This window comes from Cygnus atratus, chromosome 16 (assembly GCF_013377495.2).
Source record: "Cygnus atratus isolate AKBS03 ecotype Queensland, Australia chromosome 16, CAtr_DNAZoo_HiC_assembly, whole genome shotgun sequence".
Lineage (NCBI taxonomy): Eukaryota > Metazoa > Chordata > Aves > Anseriformes > Anatidae > Cygnus > Cygnus atratus.
Genome location: NC_066377.1, coordinates 105447 through 118590, shown reverse-complemented (window position 1 = coordinate 118590; position 13144 = coordinate 105447). Strand labels below are relative to the sequence as shown.

Below are 13144 nucleotides of genomic sequence, written 5' to 3'. Positions count from 1 at the left end.
TCTAGAGAAATACTACATCGATCATCACTTCAAAGTTCTAAGATATGCTTTTTTTGCCACAAGGGAAGAATGACTAAGCACTGGTGAGTTCAGCGGGTATGCACAAAGAAATACAGCATCTGCTTGAGCATTTAGCCCATCTTTGTCACAGGAAGGTTCAACTTGCAAGATCTGAGAGTGGATATAGTTGCATATGGGAGAGAGTTGAGTTTGTATGAATAATACAAGTCGGACATGGTTTTAAATATAACTTCAAATAAACTTTTAACATATATGCTTTCCAAAGGTCAGGAGGACAGATTGTGACCACTCTTGCAAATAGGACAGCAGGACTTGTTCTAAGCTGGGCATCAGGCAGCTGCAATGTTGATACTTCTGTAGCTCTTCAGGTTCTGGAGTTGAAGGCAGGTAAGATTCACAGTGAGTCTTCTGGGCCCTGCTTCAGTGGGAGTGAACGAGATACGCAGCTGTTGAGTGCTTCCAGGCTGCACAGAACCCAGCCTGAAAGGCAAGAGGGGATTATACAGGAAGCACACCTCTTTGCATTTCTTGTTCACAGGGCTCAGGAGATGCGCTTGTGAGACACGAGTGTGATGCCAAAAAAATAAGGGGTGGGGTGTAAATAGAAAAAGACTAGCAGTGTCCTAAACTGCCATGATGGAGTTGTGATCAGACAGCAATTTGGGAGGGAGTTGTGAGGGTTGAACTCCCCCATGGAGTCATCTACTTTGTCCTAATGCAACTTTCTGAGAAAAATGTTGCTTTTTCATGTGGAGAAGAGGATGCCTTTTTGGAGGACTCTTGGCTAAGTCAATTTTACCTGGCTCTTCAGCAGAGAAGGGGAAGATCTGCTGAAAGTTGTTATCTGGCTTTTCTCTTTTTCAGTGTGAAAATTTTCTGTATCACCCCTAAATAAGGGAGTGCTTGGGGCTTTCAACTGTAGTGGTCTATTTCTGCCTTGTTGTTGCCTGTTTATTCTGGGGGCAGGCCTTTCCAGGACAAGGGTTTCTCTAGCTTGTATTGTGTCTGTTTTTGCATTTCCTGTTCTTAGGTCAATCAATTTGCACTCACCTGTACTTCCTTTGTCTGTAAATGAGCCCTCGCCCTCCAACCACTATCATGCACTTCTCCAGGGGTTCAGTGAGAGGGTTCAGGAGGCTGATCTCCACTGTGGCTGGCTGGTACTGTACCATGTGTTCTGGAAACTGTTGAAAGAAGGGAATGAGCTGAAACTGAGAGAAGAAAAGAGAAACTTTTACGATTAAAGGGAGAGGTATTTTTTTGTGCCAGAGGTCCCAGCATGAGCTGCCAGTTGCCGGAAGACTCAAAGTCCAGCTCACTTTCTTTACTACTACAGTATTCTGTAGTTTCCTTTACAGCCTCTGATTTGCAGACTGGTGAGGGAGTTAGGAGTCATCTGGATTTCCTTGTCTTTGCACATAGACGAGATGGAAGTGGGAGGAGTATTGTATACAACAGTGCAGCACGGCACTTTTCCCAAACTGATGTCTCAGTGCTTTGAAAGAAGACAATATGAGGAAAGCCATGCAACATAGCAGGCATCTTTCTGCTGCTTGTGACTAGGAAAGCTGTTTTCTCACCACTGCAGTACAGAATGTGATGAAGCAATCTAACCTTAATAATGAGAGGGGGATCACAAATGCTGATCTCTTCCTGTGCAAAGCATATGTAGGAGTCCTTGTCTCTCAGCATGGCAGTCAGACGAAGCAGATGGTTCTCTCCCAACTCTTTTATGTACTGTGAGTAAGGCACAAAGGCCTGCAGGGTGGTAGCTGGAATACAGAGTGGTGAAATAGAGGTGACAATGCAACTAATATTAAGTTCTTAGACTGCATGCTTCCTAGGATTGTTTAGCACCCAACACTGCACTAAAAGCTGCAGTATTTAAAAGCTTTATTGACCCCAACTGAATCTGCAAATTCAAAAATCTGTAGGGTGATTCACCTAGCATGCTGCAGCTTGTTTTCCTCTTCTCCCCACCAAAGTGATTTGTTTGAATAGCCTACAGTCAGCTTTCCAGCCAGCCTTTTGCAGACTTAAAGCTAAGTGCATTTTTCCTAAATGAGAGGACAGGATATACTTTTCTGTCCTTGCGTCCAGTAGAGTCCTTACCTTCGTTGCTCTTGAGGATAAAATGAAACTCTTTCTTCCAAAGTTGGGTAATGGGTGTGCCACCATAATGTAGAGACTGGGCCCCAAGTACCAAATGAATTGCCTTCTCTCCACCGCTGGGGTTAAACACTTCAACAGAAATTGGAACATCTTGTCCCAGTAGCAGAGAACTATTGGACTGGAGTTGGATAAAAAGGTTAACTGGCTCTTCAAGGGCAGTAGTAATGGAGCTGAACTCTGTTTTGCTGCTGGTAGTTGTCTCAAGTGTCTTTGTTCTTCTGTAGACTTTGTCAAGTATTTTTTTTTCCTGAAGAGAACCTGTCACAAAAAAAAAGGGGGGGGAAGAGAGTGCATATTTCATTGTTAGTTCCTGTGTAGTAATTGTAAAGCAGTAAATGTAGAAGGATGGAGTCCTAACAGTGCTGTAGACAACTATTTCTTAGAGCATAGAGAGACATCTCATTGTGCTTCGGGTTGGAGCAGATTGAGAATTTCATCTGACAGCACGTTGGACGTGCCTGAAAGATTCTACTTTGAAAGAATTCTATTAGTTTTTGAAACACTTTAGTGCTAACATCTGTCAGAGTAAGAGAACAGTTGTGCCTCTGTAACTGTAGCTATGGTGCACTACTATCTTGTCCTGGGATAGACCGCAGCAAAGAAGACAGCATGCCATAGGCTAAGATGAGATTGTAGAGTTGGGAAACTGGGCAGAGTAATAGATTTTAAAGGGAGAGCTTCTTTTTGAGGGAGGGATGTCATAGAATCATTGAATAGCCTGAGTTGGAAGGGACCCACATAGATGATCAAGTCCAACTCCTGGGTCCCCAGAGGACCACCCAAAGAATCAGACCATGTGTCTGAGCGTTATCCAAATGCTTCTTGAACTCCAGCAGGCTCATTCCATGACCACTTCCCTGGGGAGTCTGTGAGGATTTAGACTATTTGGGAGCGCAGCAGTCCTTTTCAGAAAGCTGGAGTCTGAAATGTAATACAAGGATGATGGGAGATGAATGTACAGAGCTTACAGGTTAACAGAGGTCAAGAAAGGAAGTCTTCCGGACAGGAGAGTGTCTGGTGGAGAAATGCCTGGCCTTCTGGTAAGCTGGTAATTAAGCAGGATGAAACTTTGGGATATGACCTGTACTTTGATTCTGTAGACAGCAAGAGTAAGGTGTTCTTGTGCCGTTCAGGAAGAAGTAGTGAGAAGTGGATGACCATAATGCTCTGGTATGGCTCTGTAGTATAGTTCTGTACTCTTCACTTGTAACACTAGTAGGAAGTGTGTTTAGACACTTTTCCACCCCATACCTTCAGGATATTTGTAGTTGTGTGTGATATCCTCACAGCGTTCACTGCCCACACTCTTGGTGCTGATGTTGTTGCCGGTATACTTTGTGCAAATGCAAGCTGGCTTGAGGATGCCATCTGCTTTGTGTATCCAGACATGGCACTTGGCATTTATGGCAGCAAAGAAGTAGCAGACATCATAATCCACTTCAGTGTCCCCTTCTTTGATGGCTTGAACAGGGGCTGGCCCACAGAAGGATGCGCCTGAAGAGAAAATGCAGCCCAATTAAGAGTTAGATGCTTTACCAACTAGGCCCATGCTTAGAGCTCCACAGGCTGCACGAACCAAAAGAGTTGATGATGATTTAGTATGTGAAGTCCTCGGGGTGATTCCCTGCCCTTATGCATCCTCCCATTGGAAACTGAAGAAGGAAGGAATATTGAACTGCTTTATTCGCTCCCTTTTTTCCCCAAGTCTGTCTTTGATACCTTACCTTTGCTTTTCTCCTGGCAGGTGGCATCTAGTGCCTGCCATCCGCTGTACTCTGGTAGCAAGTCTGTTCGAGCCATCCAGCATTCGTTCCAAACGTGGAAGGTCCTGTGAGAGACAACATCATGTGCTTATAACAAGATGCTGAGCCCAGAGGTACAGGAAACTTTTAGCCAAACCACAGCAAATTAATACTCCTTTGAAAGAACTCAGCACACAGGAGGAGACTATGTTTTTTGATGTAAGTGTAGTTTCTCCAGATGGTTTGGGTTATCATTCTTCCTTTGCGGGCCCTAGCAATATAGCGCTCTTCACTTTTGGTTCCTGAGATTTCTCAAGAACAAGTCATGTACACTGCAGCTTAGCTAAGCTCTCTCTTATTGACCTCTCTGCAGCTGTTTACCTTTTCCTTTTTCTCTCAGTCGCTTCCTAGACCCAGGTATTGTCTCAAACTTTAGTTTGGACCCTGCCGTGTTTTCTTACCAGACTCGGGCACTCTCGTCATGTGTAAGCAGCATCCCATTTTCGTCATAATACTCATCCACATTCAGACTGCTGTTCGTGTTGTGAGCCCATGTGAAGCCTGTGACAACCCTGGTGGGAATTCCCAAGCACCTCAGAACTGTGCAGAAGAAAGAGCTGTGAATCAGTTGTGCATCCTGCCGTAAAGGTATCTTTGCTGGTAGATGTTGAGCTGGTTTTGATACTTGGCCTCAGAATGGCACTGGGCCTGATATCTGGAGTTTGCAAGAAGCACTGTCCCTTCAGGAAGTAAACTGTCATAGATGCATTCAGTGAATGGTGTGTACTAACACTCTTTTAGCCGAAAGCTAGCAATGCTAAATGTTGATCAGTAAACTCTGAGGATCTGCCTCACACCTAAAGATTAAAGGTTATGTTACTGGGATCTGTGCTTTTCCAGGAATTCAGGCATATGCTAGAGGTTCTGTGTACCAGGTAAGGCTTTACTCAACCCACAAGTCTTTGAACCACAACCGTACCTGAGCACATGACTGCAGCAAACACCCAGCACTGCCCGTAGCGGACAGGTTTGCACTGCAATGCCACCCACTGCCGGAGGATGGGGCTGCTGCCCAGCCACTTGGAAGGGGATGTCCCATCATAGTATTTCCCGCTCCCGTATTCTGTCATGATTCCTCTAACCTCATCGCAGTTCAGCTTCAGGGAAGGAGGAGAGAAAGATGAATTAAGGAATTACATCTTAGTAGGTAAACCATATCCTGTTTGATGGAACTACTTCCAAGGCAGCTGAAACAAAAAAGATTTTTTGTGCAAAACATGGAGATCATGACTGGCCAGAGCAGGTGCAACAGTCTCCCTTGAGATTTATTCAGTAAGCGTACAGCTACTGCTAAGAAATTCCTGCAGCACTACTTGTCTGCTGCAGGAATATCAGGAAGGGCTGGAGATAGGTGGGTGATGTTGTTTGGAACAGCCCCGGGCAGTCTTACTGATTAGTCGGTGGGTTGCTGTAAATTGGGATTAAGAATATACTAGCCTGTCTGCATTCAGACCTTCTCTGCTAGGGACTAGGCTGCTGACTACTCTCCTTACCATGGCAGCAACTGTGCGGCAGATGTAAATAGGGTCCTTGCGCTGAGTGTGATCCTTGTCTCGTTGATGGCGTTCACCTACGTCCAGCAGTGTGAAGCAGATGTCCACAATATCCTCCTCAAACTAAAACAAGAACACGACAGCTTGGGATATGTGGCCTTAACTTCTCTGGAATCCCTGCAAGGGCTTGTAACTGTGCAGACTTTCTCCCTTTCTACTGCTAGTCTTATATAGGTGGGCTGTGGAGGAAAGCTCCAGGCAGAGATTTGAAGATGGAGCACAACATTCTAAAGACAGAACTGTGGCTTTATTGAAGCATAGTGAGAAATGCACTGGCATGATACTGCATCCCATGACTGAGGGAAACTCCTGATTTTTTTCTGGAGCACTCTCTAGGTTGGCACAGAGGTACTTGTTTAATCTGTTGTCACTAAAGTGGAATAGAATCCAGGTCTCATCACTGGCAGATTAGTCTTGGGCAACTTGGAAAATCTTGTCCTCCCTTTATCTGTAAAACAGACAGTATTACTAAGCTCTGCAAAATGATTTTTTATCTGTTGATGAAAGGAATAGATAAATCCCAGATTGATGTGTTTCTTCATAAAAGGACTGGCTGAGAAAGTAGCTAAAATTACATACATTGGATTATGGGACTTCATACATAGGTCCCTGTTCTCCTGCGTGTTCCTAGAGAAAGAGAGTGGGTGCAGAGAACAGACTCTTTCATCAAAGTCACAGCACGGGAATGAATTGCATTCTGTACGTGCAGGAGATAGACACCCTTCCTCTGCTGGTGGCTGTAAGAGAACACAGACATATTGGACCTCTTACCTGATTGAAGTCCCAGGGCTGTGCCAGGACTGCATTTTCAGTCCCCCAGTAAATGATACCCTCCTGGTTTAGAATGTACTCCTGCCGCTGTGCCTCATTAGCCAAGAACACTTCATCATCTAGAATGGAGGAAAAAAGCATAAGAAGAAAAGCATTCTTGGTCTCAGATGCCCTTGCATCAGCAGACTATGCTACGCTTAGGCAGTCCCTGGCATTCTACCCTGGGGAAATACCACAGATTCTGAATTGGGCAGGAAAGAAAAATTTCATTGCAATCTCTGCTCAAGTAGAGGAACTTAAGAAAGATCCCACAAAGCTAGGCTATTGTATTAGCTAGCTCTTTTACTCTACTCGTTATTGACTTCTCTGTTCCTAAGAGAGATCCAATGGCATGAATCAAACCAGTTATAGTCTTAACTCATCCTTAAGTCTTTATTATAGGAAAAAAAATATTGAACTGCTTTTTCCTTTGCAAGACCACAGGGTTCTGGCAACAGAGTACTTCAGGAACAGGGTAGGAGTGCTGAGACAGGTTGCTTCAAGCTGTGCTACCTGTACAAGCCCCTGTCTCCTTTCTGAAGTGCTGAGAGGAGCAGGGCAGGAGTAGAGGGAAGCACTGGGTAGGGTCAGCCTTAGCCTTTCCAGAGGCAGAGTGTCAGAGCTCAAAACTGTTTTTGTGAAGTGACTGATCCTCCCAGACTGCCTTTTTGTTCCTGATTCCTCACCTTGGCACCAGGGATTAAAGAGAAGGATGAAGTTTCCCAGGAGACAGTAAGACTTGGAGGCATATAAAAGCAGAGCGTACTGGCCAATGGGAGCATTGGCAGGTGTGTTCACAGAGATGGTCCAGAAACATGGGTCCTGTTCTTCTAGTGCTGCACTCCACTGCTTCTGGTCTCCCAGGCGGGAGATAGGAAATTCAACTTGGGTTCCATCTGTTTTGGAAGGATTCGGTCCTGCAGCAAAAGAGATCTGGTTTCCACACATAGATTGCCACCCCCTGAATATTTTAGGGACCATGGCTAGGTCTGGAGTCATAGCTATCCTTTCATGTGGGACACTTAAGTTTAATGCTTACCTTAATGCTGCTGTCTTAAAGCTTACTGAACCTTCCTAAGGTTAATACTGGACTAAGGCCACCTTGTTTGATAGTGGAATGTGTATTTCACAGAGTGTAGAAAGGAGGAACAGCCAGAATGGTGCAGGCCTGTTGCTCTTGGGATTCAGTGTCTTGTGACAAAAGTCACGGTCAAATACTCAAATTGTGGTAGAGCAAGCTGGGAGTGGATGGTGCTGCCCTTCTCAGAGCTCTCGCTGAAAAACACTCTGTAATAGAAAACATCTGTAAAAGACTAGCTGAGTTTAAATATACCGAAACCAAAAGTCAGGAGTGAGGAGAGATCCCATGAGTACTTTCAAAGAGCAGTGAGCTTGCATTGATTATCGTGCTGCAATGTGTTTTGGGAAAAAGATATTTAGTTTTGACCTTGCAGTCCCAGCAGCAGGAGACTGCTCTGGCTTAGATAAACAGTTTGTTTGCCTCACTTCTAAATGTGGGCACATCTGTCCAGCTATGGAGATGCCTTTTGGCTCTGTTCTTCAGGTGGCTGTTGTACAAGAGCTCTAAAAAGTATGGTAATCATGTTACCTGTCTGTACTATGAGGAAGGTCCTTTTCAGCTGCTGCAGGTAGTTGTATACTGGAAATGAGAAGCTCACTGTGATAATGAATGACTGCCCACGTCTCACCATAAGCCTTTTAGTGCTGATTTCTTCTGTGTGGTGGTTATTGTTGTTCATTGTGATCTTGAAATCACATCTTTTGATGCTCAGACCTGTAGCATGAGAGGAGATAGAATGAGCTTGAGGCTGTGAGCTGCCCACACTCTGGCCCTGAGTCCCATCCTGATACAAGCCTGTTTCTCCACTCAGACAGTGCTCCATGCCTTTGAGACTTCCAGTCCAGTAGCTGTAAGGGCCTTCACTATGAGCTTGGTTGTCCTCTTATCAAGTGGCTAATGAGCAGCTTTTGCTTATACCTTAACAATGTTAAGTGAACCAAGTGACTATAAAAAAGCTCCTTCTGCCCAGCAATGGACATAGAACAAACGTGATCCTTCAAATGGTACAGCTATTGTGGTTAGCATTGAGCGTGCAACTGTGACTACAGTTGGAGTTTTACGGTGTGTACTCAAAGCAGCTTTCCGCCATGTGGATACGTGGTTGAAGTTGTGCACAGGAGACAAGTTGTCACACACCACTTACATTGTGGATGCAAGGTCTTCTAGCAATTACTGTTCTAGATATGTCTGCTGTGCATCAGAGGTCAGCAACTGGTCCAAACTTCACTGCTGGTGCAAATGCAAGGTGGCTGTGTAGTCTTGGAACTATATCGGATCACAGCAAATAAAACACTAGTTTTTCCCTCTTTGTACCACACGGTAATCTTGCACACAGAGGTACTACAGGAGACAGAAGAACGTCATCTGTCTCATATGCATGCATCATACACATACGTGCCTCTGTCTGGTGACAGAAAGAAAAAAAATTGTCACAATTTCAGGCACCCTGTTCTTATCTAATTTGGTGCTCAGTGGCCTTAGTGTGATCACCTACTTGTACTTTTCTTCTGGTTTTGGTGGTGTTCTTAATCTTCCCAGACTTTCTGTGGAGAAGCAGATGGCATTGTGATTTCTCTCAGCCTTGGGATCATCCTGACCTCACTTATATCTTCAGCTTTCAAGTAATCACTGAGGTCCTTGAATTTGTGAGTTGTAACAGCTGCCCTTTATATGATGCATCCAGTCATATACCTCCTCTTTCAGACCCAGGTTTCTCTCTTTGTTCCAGCTAGAAAAGATGCACAGAGCATTCCCCTCCTGCCTAAACCCGCTGCTCCCATGCAAAAGACAACTATTTCTCTTTGCAGTTTTCTTTGGTCTGCTTTCTCCTCCTGTTTAATTTGCCTTGTCTTCTTCATTGATACCTTGATACCTCCCATTGCAGTCCCTTCTCTGTTGGTTGTGGAAGCCCTGCTGCATTGTTTGCAGTTACTTCTTGCGGTCTGGAGTTCAGGTCCCTTTATGGCTGTTCCATACCTGTGCTGGTGTAAACTTTACAGCACCAACTCAAAGCTTGTGTGTTTTCTTCTGTATTGTGAAGATGTCTGTTCTGGCTGTCTTGTAGGCTGCTGAGTTCTATGCAGTATGGGAGTCTGGGTTCCTCTCCTTCATATGACTTTTCATGGATCTTATTGTCACTTTCTTTAAAGTTGCTTGGAACCTGGACCCTCTTCTTCTTCAAGTAGCTAAAACAGTCATCTCTCTGCTTCAGTTTTGTAGTCTGGCTTGCATTCCTTTTCCCCACCCCCCATGTTAAGGATAACTCTCTTGCTCTTGCTTCCAGTCTTTCACAGCTGCTTCTTACTGCTTCTCTCAATCTACTCTTAGTCATCGATACAATCTTTTGTTTTCCCTGTTTATGTGAAGTCCGTGTGAATTGACCTCCCTCAGACTTTGTCTCCTGCACTGTAAGAAGCTCCTCTCTTCCGCTAGCCTCGTGAACACTGTCTTGGAGCAGGGACAGTTGTTTTTCCTGACAGACTATCAGCAAATGCTTGGGATTAGCAGAGATGGTTTTCACTTACCTTGGCCCATGTCTGTTTCCCTGGTGCTGTGGAAGTCTTCAGCTCCTGCTTGCTCTGGTGGGCAATGCCTCCTTCCTTTTTCTTTGCAAATGGATTTTTTTTTTAAAGTTGTTTGCTCAATTTCTTTATGAGGGGTGGGACGTGATGTTGCCACCTCTCCTTCATCTTATCTTGCTGACCTGCTGTGCAGAAGTCGAAGAGTCTTTTTATCTCTCAGACCATACTAAAGAGCAGAAGGGATGACTTTTCCGATCTACGGATGAGGTTAAATTCCACAGTGGGATGTGAAGCCTTTAGAAACCTCTAGATGGCAGTTTCTTCAAAGAGCTGTGCTTTAGGGACCCCAGCGTAGGAAATGCAGATTTTGGCTTGGCCCTAAACAATGTACAGAATGTGCTTCAAATATTCCTGTTGAAGAGCTGCTCTCCAACTGTAACTATAAGATGCTCAGATACTAAACCCTTCAAGAAGTCAACAAGTCAATACATCCAGTGCCCTTGTTCCTAACTTTAAAATGTGAAAACACTTCAAAATGAGAAAACTTGTTTAAAGTAAAAACCTAAAGAGCAGAATTTCTGTAGCATAATGCAGTTTATTCAAAACCATCACACTTTAGTCTTGGACTAAATAACATATTGTTCTTAAAGTTGCCATAAGATAAAAGGAAGTCATAGAATCATAGAATGGCTTGGGTTGAAATGGACCTTAAAGATCATCTACATCCAACCCCCTGTCATGGACAGGGAAGCCACCTGACTAGATCAGGTTATTCTGAGTAGTAAAGATGAGGGAGACAGCTTTGGAAAAGTTGTAGAGGAGTATGAAGATACTGAATGACTACGCCATAAAATAGCAAGTAGAGATTAGTGTAGACATATGTACAATAAGAAAAATGAACCCGACCCTTATAAATGCATTGATGCATTTGGAGGTAGATGTAGTCATTCCAGAATGACAGTTGGATTTATATTAGATAGCTGATGCAAAATATGGTCCTATGTTCCTGGCATTTTTCTTATTATTTGCTTATTGAACTTTATGCATCAGGTAAGCTAAAGACAAATTCTCTTAGTAAATTAAGGCTACGCTATAAATATATAGATTCATTTTCATGGAATTCCTGACTGGTTGAAGTTAGAGAAGGGATCTCTGGAGGTCATCTTGTCCACCCCTCCAATGTGAAGCAGGGCTACCTAGAGCAGGTTGCCCAGGATCATGTTCAGATGGATTTTGAGTATCTCCAAAGTGGGAGAATCCACAACCTCTCTGGGCAACCTGTTCCATTGCTCAGCCACCATCACAGTAAAAGAAGTCTTTCCTGATGTTTAGATGGCACCTCCTGTCTTTCAGTTTGCTCCCCATTGCCTCTTGTCCTGTCACTGGGCACCACTGAAAAGAGCCTGGCCCCGTCGCCTTCATGTGCTCACTCATATACGTTAAGATCTCCTTGAGCCTTCTCTTCACTAGGCTGAGCAGTCCTAACTCTCTCGGCCTTTCCTCATATGTGAGATGCTCCAGTCCCTTCATCATCTTTGTGGCCCTTTGTTGAACTCTCACCGTTATGTCCGTGTCTCTCTGGTACTGGGGTCCCAGAACTTGACACAGCACTCCAGGTGTGGCCTTGACAGTGTTGAGTAGAGATGAAGGATCCCCCAGTCTGCTGGCAGTGCTCTGCCTAATGCAGCCCAGGGAATACCGTTAGCCTTCTTGGCAACAGGGGCACATTGTTAACTACTTCAACTTTTATTAGTAAGCATTGAGGTCAACGCGTTTGCAGAAATCAAGAAAGCCTAAATTTAAGCACAATGGGGAGATGTGCCAGAAAAATCCTTGGTTGTGTTGTTGTTGGCGGTTGGTTGTTTGCATATTTTTTCTGTATCGATTATATATGACTTTAATATGTATTTTGAACTTTTTAAATAAAGAGCTGAACACAGAATGTAATTACTGATTCATGGTCTTTAAGTGTACATATGTCGTAAGCCATTGATCATGCTCAAACCTCTGACTTTGCATGATCAGTGTTTTTAAATGCACCTTTGCAGAAATAATCTCTAATCCAAGAGGGTGGTTTAGATACAAGCAGGTATTTATCCCATCACCACTGCACTGTAGTGGCTGTGTGTAGATAGTACCATTTCTTCATCAAAACTGCAACTACAAGTAGTATTTACTAAGTAGGATGCATTGATGAACATGTAGTAAGTACTTCTCTGTTCACAGTTTACAGTCCCTTTGTGTCTCTCGTAACATCAAAAAGGGTCTAAAAAGGAAATCTGTTGAAAGGCATAACACACAAGAGAGACTTCCACAGGCAGTGCTCAAGTGCTTGTACTGGCATTCCACCTAGTGAGAATTTGCAATCTGAAATTAGATACCTGAGATCTTCCATCCAAGATCTGGGAGAAGTCCAAACCTATACTTGTTTCTAAAATGCAACAAAAGCATAAGCTTGTACAACTTGCTAGACTGGATCAGAATGGAGGTTCATCCAGTCTAATCTTGTCTCTGACAGTACGCAACATCAGATGCCTCAGAAGAATGTGCGTGAGCCCCACCCCAGCAAGCAAAGCATTGTCTTGTACTAGATGATTTTCAAGATTAAGTATGTCATGATAAACAAGATTTAATTTCACTCTGAGAGTTCTTGTTAATGATAAAAATTCTTTGTAGAAGTTTCCTCCTGTCTACTTTGCAATCTGACGTGTCATTAGTGGGAATCATAGAAACACGAGATGCTATAATCTCAGTTGAGCTGCCTGTTTTATGCTGTTTTCTTTCTGCACGTGATACGGTTGCTATAACACGCTGCATGATGGGTGACTGAAAATCACTTTCCAGCTGTGCATTTACTAACGTGAATCTCACTGATTGTTGTATTGTCATCTGTTCTGCCTTGTTTCGAACCCTCTGAAGCTCCTCACAGTTTTTTGGTCCTGATTTATTTAAATGGCTTTATGTCATGTGCAGATTTTCTAGTCTTTTTTCACTCACTTCTTGCATTGCTTCTTCTGAAGGACTTCATTCAGGTCCAGGCAAGTGTTGTGACAGTTCTGTGTCCACTATACACCTGAAATGCTCACAGAAATCTAAAGGAAAAGTGATCTGTAAAATCCTTGGAAGTATTCATTCTGTGTTATTATCTTTATAGTGCTTAGGGATTCTTGGTGTTTTGAAGGT

The 13144-nt window shown here is 43.7% G+C and overlaps 1 protein-coding gene across 1 annotated transcript; it reads right to left on the bottom strand.

Annotated features, from left to right (window-relative positions):
- Window positions 1-92: 92 nt before the first annotated feature.
- On the bottom strand, window positions 93-11895 carry LOC118258431 (protein 4.2-like). The gene is made up of 13 exons (XM_035567226.2): window positions 9965-11895; window positions 7968-8153; window positions 7045-7275; window positions 6320-6438; window positions 5489-5611; window positions 4915-5092; window positions 4397-4535; window positions 3918-4021; window positions 3445-3687; window positions 2134-2451; window positions 1636-1793; window positions 1072-1205; window positions 93-501 (listed from the first exon to the last, which is right to left on the bottom strand). Exons 1-13 carry the CDS (start codon window positions 9972-9974, stop codon window positions 351-353), a joined length of 2094 nt encoding a protein of 697 aa, XP_035423119.2. The 5' UTR covers window positions 9975-11895; the 3' UTR covers window positions 93-350.
- Window positions 11896-13144: the final 1249 nt, after the last annotated feature.